This window comes from Lontra canadensis, unplaced genomic scaffold (assembly GCF_010015895.1).
Source record: "Lontra canadensis isolate GAN:19392208 unplaced genomic scaffold, GSC_riverotter_1.0 scaffold155, whole genome shotgun sequence".
In the NCBI taxonomy this organism is placed as follows: Eukaryota; Metazoa; Chordata; class Mammalia; order Carnivora; family Mustelidae; genus Lontra; species Lontra canadensis.
Window position 1 is genome coordinate 2,286,067 of NW_022631149.1, and position 7,919 is coordinate 2,293,985.

The following is a 7,919-nucleotide window of genomic DNA, read 5'->3' on the forward strand; positions in this document are numbered from 1 at the left end:
CTAAGAGATACTTTTTTCCCTTTAAGCATCGCTTTCGCTGCGTCCCACGAGTTTTGATGTATTTTCATTATTGTTCAACTACAAATGTTTTGTAACTCCACTTCATTCTTCTTTGACCCATCAGTTATTTCAGAACAGGTATCTTAATTTACAAACATACATAGAGCTTCCAGTTACCTTTATACTTCTCAATTTGTAACTTTCTACATTATGATCAGATTCTGGTTTTTGAAATGCGTTGAGACTTGCTTTCTGGCTCAGAACATGGTCAAATTTTATAAAAGTTCTGTATGTGTCTTCGGTAGTTCTTGGTTGCAGTTCCCTATGCATTGGCTAGAAGCTCAAATTATTAATTATGTTGTTCAAAAATTCTGTACCGTTAGAGACATGTTTTTTGCCTCTTTGATGAACTACTGAGAGAGGTGGGGAAAGACCTCCCACGCTGATTATATAGTTGTCTCTTTCTTCTTTTAGTAAGTTAACTTTTCCTTTATATATTTTGAGGTTTTGCTGTAAATGCATAATCATTCCTGGTGAATTGAATCTTCTATTTTTACAAAATGACCTTCTGTATCTCTAATAATGCTTTAATTTTAAGTGTATTTTGTCTGATATGAATGTCACTATACACGTTTTCTATCACTTACATAATTACTTGTATGATTTCTCTCTGCCTTTTTATTGTCAACCTATTTGTATCCTTATATTTTGGATTTCTCTTCCTGAGCATAGGGGAGGGGAGGGGCAGAGGGGGAGGGAGAGAGAAACTAAGGCAGGCTCTGCACAGAGTGCCAAGCAGGATGCAGGGCTCGATCTCACGACCCTAAGGTCAAGACCTGTGCCGAAACCAAGAGTCAGAAGCTTAACCAACTATGCCACTCAGGTACCCACCCTTCTTTTTAAGTCTTATTTATTTTAGGGAGGGAGAGAGAGGAGAGTGTGTATGAGCGGGGCTGGGGGTGGGGAGGAGCAGATGGAGAAGAGAGAGAGAATCTCAAGCCAACTCCCCGCTGAGCGTGGAGCCTGACACGGGGCTTGATCTCACGACCATGAGCTGAAACCAAAAGCTGGAGGCTTAACCGACTGAACCCCCAGGCTGAACCAACTGAAACCCCTGGATTTGTCTCTCCTAAACAGCATATGGATGTATTTAGTAATTCTATTTGACAATCCTATTTTGACAAAACATTTAATAAAATTAATGATATATTGGGGTTTCGAGCTATCCATTTTTTCCCCAAGCTACCATTTTATTTTGTGCTTGTATTGGTTCCCCCTGTTTTTCTTTTGCCTCTTTTTTCTTGACTTAAAAAGAATTGAGAATTTTTAAACTTTTCAATTATCTTCCCCTCTGTCCTAGTTTGAAAATTTATATTCTGTTGCTATGATTTTGATAATTACATCCTATTACTTCCTACATACATAATTAGCTTTGATAAAAGCCTAGATTTAAGAAGTACCTAAATTGCTTCTAATATGAAATGAGGTTCTTGGAAAACCTGAGCTCACTTTGGGTGCGCCTGACATTTCTTCCTACTGTGAAGTACTTTATTTTTTTGAAAAAACAGAATGGACGTTTATTATGACTCCTTCTTCCATCAACATTCGCTTGTGTTGCCCATGTACTATTACTTTCCTTGCCCTTTATTCCATCCTGCTTCTCATTCTAAGATAATTTTCCTCCTGAAGTACATACTTCAAAATTTCCATTAGTGCAATCTGCCGGTGACAAACTCTCTTAGTTTTTGTTTGTCTAAGAATACCTTTTTATCACCATCTTGTGGAATATTTTCCTGAGAGATGCTGCCCTCGGGGTCCCAGCTTAGCCTGGAGAGGGCCTTTCGTTTTGTAAGCATCCCCACTGGGCTCTGACTGCTCTGACTTCAGATGAGCCAGAGCCCACCCCCGCCAAGTATCTGCTGGTCCTTATCTACTTTGAGGGAGAACAATGTCTCAACAGGACTGCCAGAGATGCTTAAGGGACATAATGGATGGAAAATTTCTGACAAAGAAGAGCGAGGCAACCAAAGGTAGCTATTACTGATTCAACCGAAAGTTTTAGATCCTGATCATGAGGTAGTTTTTAAAGTTTATGTTTTGCAATTGAAAAATAACACGTGGCCTCCTTAGAGCCACCAGAGCCTGAATCGTTGTGACGGAAAGTGTCCCTGGACACCCCAAAACATGAAGCCAGAGATAAGGGAAGCTCAGTTTCGCAAATGCTCCCCCAGCCCCATGTGGAAAGACCCTCTCTTTGTCCTAAGGACACAACCCAGACACCTGATACGCCCTCCGTTTCCTTTCAACATTTCTGCCAGAGCTCCGAGGTCTCGTCTTTGTCTCGTCTTTGTCTTCTTCGATGCCACCAGGTCCAGCCATTGATCATCTGCCTTGGTGATGAGACCGTTCAAATTCAGAAAAAGAAGCTGCTTAGTGGCCAGGGTCAGATGTCGTAGTGCTGGGAAGCCAAAGGAACAATCCAAAGTTAGCCCCTAAGCCACTGCCAACATCACCCCTGACTCTCTAGGGTCACCAGCCTGCCTTCTCCCTGCCTCTACCACCCCCTGCCCACACTGTTCCAGCCACAAGAGAGAGGCCACAATCCTGAGATGGAAGGCGCTTCGCTTCCAAATTTGGATTGTATGCTCCAAGGCATTCCAAAGAGTAAGGCTGGAAATAAGAAAGCAGGAAGGAACAGGCAAAGTATCTTGACAGCCTAAAGAAGAACCCCACAGGAGCTGACAGGGCATCCAGTGTTCACTTATTTCCAAGCCACCCGGGCCAAGAACAAGCAATAGTAACAACCTTGAACTTGGATGGTCCACTTAGGCGGGACATACTACCCACCACCCTGAGCCCTGGGAGCCCCAGAGAGACCTCCTGGCTGCACTGTACATTAGGGAAAGGAGACACGCTTTTCCAGAACCAGAGGTAAGGGAAGATAGGGTATGATGGGCTGGTCCGTGTCCCTCCAAAGCACATGTTTTGCGCTTGATCTAGCCTCTGCTACATCAGAATGTAACTGCTTTTGGAAATGGGCCCTGAAAAGAAGTGATTAAGTCAAAACGAAGCTGTGGGTCCTAGTCCAATCTGACTGGGGTTCTTATAAGAAGAGGAAATTTGAGGGGTGCCTGGGTGGCTCAGTACGTTGAGTGTCTGACTCTTGGTTTTGGGCTTTGATGTGATCTCAGGGTCTTCAGATCCAACCCCTCATCAGGCTCTCCCCGGGGTAGGGAGCTGCTTGAGGTTCTCTCTCCCTCTCCCTCGCTCTCTTTTCCTCTCTCAAATAGGCAAATAAAATCTTAATTTAAAAAAAAGAGATTTGAACATCACAGCAGGCACACAGAGCATCAACCCTGTGAAGAGGCAGTGAGAGTGTAACTATCCACAAGCCCAGGAGAGAGACATCGGGAGCAACCAGTCCCGTGGGCAGGACTTCTAGCCCCCAGAACTGTGGGAACATCCATGTCTGTGGTTTGGGTCATGCAATCCGTGGTACTTTGTTATGATGGCCCTTGCAGCCCGGTACATGGCGCCCCTGGCTTCCGACCCATTCACCCGGCAGCCTCTCAGAATTACCTGCAACGCAGGCGAAAAATACGAGCACAAAACCACTCCTGGCTCTAGTCCCAGCAAAGGAGAATCCCCCGGATACGCGGCCCAGGAATCTGCATTTTTAACAAGCGGCGCCCCCCCCCCCCCCCCCCCCCCCGCAATTCTCAGGCAGCCAGACTTGCAACCACACTGCGGTGAGTACTGGTGAAGAGCCTGGATGCCCGAGGACCTTTTCCGCTTTCAACGGACACACTACCACCTTCTTCACAGTAAAAGAATTGGGGGAGCCGCTTTGCACCAAGACGGCTCTAATGCTCTTTTTTCTCTTCCCACCCCCAAACCCATGCAAAGGTGAACTACTTTTATTGTTGATTTGATTTCGATCCTGCTCGGTGTTTAATGCACCCGGCTCGGAGGCGCGGAGTTGACCCCAGGGAGAAGAAGAGAGGGAGAAGGGAAGAGTCTCGAACTCTCCCAGGCTAGGCAACCGAGCTGCACTTGATGCGCGGCGGATCGGTTGCCCCCCTCCCCGCCCCCCTCCCTTCCGCCCCCGCGGGCTTGCATTTGCGTCCAGCTGGAGACCGCGCGGGAGCCCGCCCCCGCGCCCCGCTGATTGGCCGCGCCGGCCCGCTCGTCACACTCTTTTGTCTCAGTGGGCAGAGGATAAAAGCCGCGGCGGCTGCCGTGGGAACCGCGCTGTCTGGACTCGACTACCCCGCGCTGGGAGGCGGTGCAGCCGCTCGGCGGGCAGCTCCCGGTCGCTGGGCGGCCGAGGCCGAGCCCGTCCCTCCTCTTCCCGCGGGGCTGCGGAGACGGGAAGGCGGTTGGCAAGGCCGGAGCACAGGTAAAGAAAGGGGGTGCGGAGAGAGGAGGGGAAGCCCCACCTGTCCTGGGCGGCTCCCCGCTCGACGCATCGAGGACTGCGAGGGTTAGGAGCACTCCCTCGGGCGCTGAGGGAGGAGGTGGGGTGCCGCTGGATGCTGCCTAACGGGGAGGATCTGCCTGGATTTGGGGGGGCGTTTTCGGGGGGGGGGGGGAGGAACGCAAGCTGCCTGCGTCGAACCCCCTTTGCACCTCCTCGTCTGCTCTGGAGAGGAGTATTTGGGTGTGCGTGTCCCACTCCTATTCCCTGTCTCCGTGGCAGGCCATCAAAGCCGAATCCGAACTTGAATCTGCGCGGCGGATTGCAGAGCTGGTAGGCCAAAGATTTCCCGGGGGAAATGTTCTGGGGCGGGGGTCGCTTTGGCTGGTAGTCAGAAGGTGGGAGAGGAATTTTCCGCCTGCAGACAGCGGAGGCGGCGAGGCGGCGAGGCGGGGGGTGGGGGGAGGGGGTGGCGGCGGGGGTGGAGCGGGGAGGGAGGGAGTGGGATGAGGGGATGAGGCTGCTCCTGACTCTGCCTGCCCTGCCCTCCGCGGCGGCGCAGTCTGGACGCTCCGAGGTCCCGGATCGGCGACGCCCGGTGGACGGAGATCGCCCGGAGCCCAGAGACAAGCGCTCCCACGGAGGCCACCAGTTGCAGAAGCTGGGAGTGAAATAAAGGCGCGCGCGCCTGTTTCTGCGCTCCGGTAAGAATCTGGGAAATAACGGGGGAGGGGGGAACTTTGAGAAGGGGGTGTGGTTGGGACCTGAGACCGAGAGGTCGATGAGACTTTATTTATTCCTACAAATCTGTGACCACTGTGCTCTATTTTGAGAGCCCAATAGCAGTTTCCATACACTATTACACTTCGAATTAGAAGCAACAGTTGCCCTCCCTGCTGGACTACTGGTGGGAGGGGATGGAAGTGTCTGGAAAAGTACCCTGCTAGCAACGGAGACACCGGCTGGCTCCGTGAGCTTGTAATGGCCAGTCTCCTAGAAGATATTTTTAGGGCAGTGGGCAGATGTGAAATGTACTGTCGGACGTTCAGGAAGGGAGAGAACAAAACTGCAGCCAATTCCCTTATTAACTACTCCCCCCCCTTTTTTTTTTATCTTTTTTACAGCCCCTGCTGAGACAGGAGGAAGGCAGACCCCCCCCCACCTGCGCACCTCCAGATCAGGCTTTTCCACAAAGCCTGAGCATCTCGTTATACTCGGTCCCGCCGGCCCTCCCCAACATCGTCGTCAGTCATGGCCAGCATCATTGCGCGCATGGCTAACAGCCGCCGGCAGAACGCGCCGTTGCCGCCCTGGGCCCATTCTATGCTGAGGTCCCTGGGGAGAAGTCTTGGTCCTTTAATGGCCACCGTGGCCGAGAGAAACCTGAAGGTGTTCTCTGGGAGGGTAGGGCCTGGGGAGGGGGAAGAGAGCTTTGAAAACTGGCTGATCCAAGTTAATGGGGCCCTGCCCGATTGGAACATGCCTGAGGAGGAAAAGCTCCAGCGCTTGCTGAAAACCCTGCGAGGCCCCGCCCGGGAGGTCATGCTTTTGCTCCAGGCGGCCAACCCCAATCTAAGCGTGGCAGATTTCTTGCGCGCGATGAAATTGGTGTTTGGAGAATCTGAGAGCAGTGTGTCCGCTCACGGTAGATTTTTTAACACCCTGCAGGCACAGGGGGAGAAAGCCTCCCTTTACGTGATCCGTTTAGAGGTTCAGCTCCAGAAGGCTATTCAGGCAGGGATCATAGCTCAGAAAGACGCCAACCAGACTCGCCTGCAGCAGCTCCTTCTAGGGGCTGAGCTGAACGGGGACCTGCGCTATAGGCTGAAACACCTTCTTAGGGTGTATGCAAATGAGCAGGAGCGGCTCCCCAGTTTCCTGGAGTTAATCAAGATGGTCAGGGAGGAAGAGGATTGGGATGACACTTTGATTAGGCAGAAACGGCCCAGAAGGTCTGAGCCCATGGTGGAGAGGGCCACCAGCCCCATGGCCTTTCAGGGCTCCCCTCCCATAGTGGTGGACAGCGACGACTGTAACGTGATAGAGATAGATGATGACACCCTCGATGACTCCGATGAGGATGTCATCCTGGTGGAGTCTCAGGACCCTCTGCCGTCCTGCTCGACTTCTCCTCTCCCCAGACGCGGGGCTGGACCGCAAGAGCAAGTGCTGGTCATTGATTCCCCCAGCAGTTCCCAAGCTCAGTCTCCCTCCACCAGTGGGGTTTCTGGGAATAAGAATGGTGGTTCTGGGAATCTGCGTCCAGCCAGGAAGCGAAAACACGCGCTGCGCTGCTCCTCTTGTGGCTTGGAGGGCCACTCCAAGGAAACCTGCGACAATGAGGGCAGCAGGGCCCAGGTGTTTGAGAATCTCATCATCACCCTGCACGAGCTGACCCATACAGAGGAGGAGGGGCTGAGAGGGGCCCTGGCTGAGCCAGATGACCCTTCTGAGGAGCAGTGAGGCAGTAGCCCCCAGCCTTAAGTGAACCCCAACCCATGCACAGAGTCCAACAATGCGATAACCGGGGAGGGGCGCTTCCAACTGCATGAATCCACAAAGCAGCTTTCTTGGCAGAGCGGAGCTGAGTAGGAAGGGGCTTGGATACCAGCTCAGTGAAGGGAGACAGCCAGACCCCTGCGCTTGCTTCCCCACTCCCCACTCTGCTGCCTAAGGGTCTGCTTCCTTTGTGTGCCCATTTCCTTGATGGCTTTATTCTCTGTGAAAGTGAAATCGTTCATCGTGAAGTCTCCAAACAATAAAGGAAAGTACAAAACAGTGAAGTGCCGGTGACCCCAAACCCTCCACCCCGATCTAACCATGGTCAACCCTTTGGTGAAAGCCCCTTCTAGGCATTTCCCTCCACCAGCCTACCCAGATAGATCTATGTATAGATAAAAGTAAATTGCTCAAATACAAGTCCTGTTCTATAGTCTGTATTTTTTCACCAAACAGTATATGTCGTGGGCTTCTTTCTATGTCAATAAATCTATATCAGCATCTATTTTTAATGTCTCTGTGTTATTATTTTCGGAAAAGGTAAAGGAAAAAGGGACAAGAGAAATAGTGAAGAGCTATAAAGGGGTGGGTTTTTTTTTTAATCAACCTCGATTTGTAAATGTGGTAAAGGAAAGAAGAAATGGGCTGAAACAGTCCCCAAAGGTAGATGGACAGAGCCGCTTGCCGCAACTGGCCTGTCCCGCAGGTCATATGGCCAGATTATGGCGCCCGTTTGTTGACCGCCCCCATTGCTTTCTTCTCTACTGGATCCAAAGGAGTCCGATGGAGGAGGAGTCTGATGCTGAGGTAATAGCCCCCCAAACGGGGATTCCAGAGACACTGTTCCTGGTCACTGTGGGGGACGAGTGCTCTTCCTCTTCCAGCTGGATTCCTGCTGCTGCTTGTGGACATCGGGTCACAACTGTCACAACATGTCGCAACAATCACAACGGTCACAACATGTCGCAATAATCACAACGTGGAATCTCCTGCGGCCGGACAC

General features: G+C 51.3%; 1 protein-coding gene across 3 annotated transcripts; it reads left to right on the forward strand.

Moving 5' to 3' along the window:
• The first annotated feature begins 4,207 nt into the window (after window positions 1–4,207).
• On the forward strand, window positions 4,208–7,421 carry ZCCHC12 (zinc finger CCHC-type containing 12). 3 transcript variants are annotated; one of them, XM_032844772.1, is made up of 4 exons: window positions 4,208–4,399; window positions 4,700–4,750; window positions 4,980–5,121; window positions 5,542–7,421. In XM_032844772.1, the coding sequence occupies exon 4, from the start codon at window positions 5,669–5,671 to the stop codon at window positions 6,878–6,880; it is 1,212 nt and encodes a 403-aa protein (XP_032700663.1). In that variant the 5' UTR covers window positions 4,208–4,399; window positions 4,700–4,750; window positions 4,980–5,121; window positions 5,542–5,668; the 3' UTR covers window positions 6,881–7,421. The 3 variants fall into 3 exon arrangements, with proteins under 3 accessions (XP_032700663.1, XP_032700664.1, XP_032700665.1); XM_032844773.1 differs by lacking the exon at window positions 4,208–4,399 and adding an exon at window positions 4,406–4,483; XM_032844774.1 differs by lacking the exon at window positions 4,208–4,399 and adding an exon at window positions 4,409–4,517.
• Window positions 7,422–7,919: the final 498 nt, after the last annotated feature.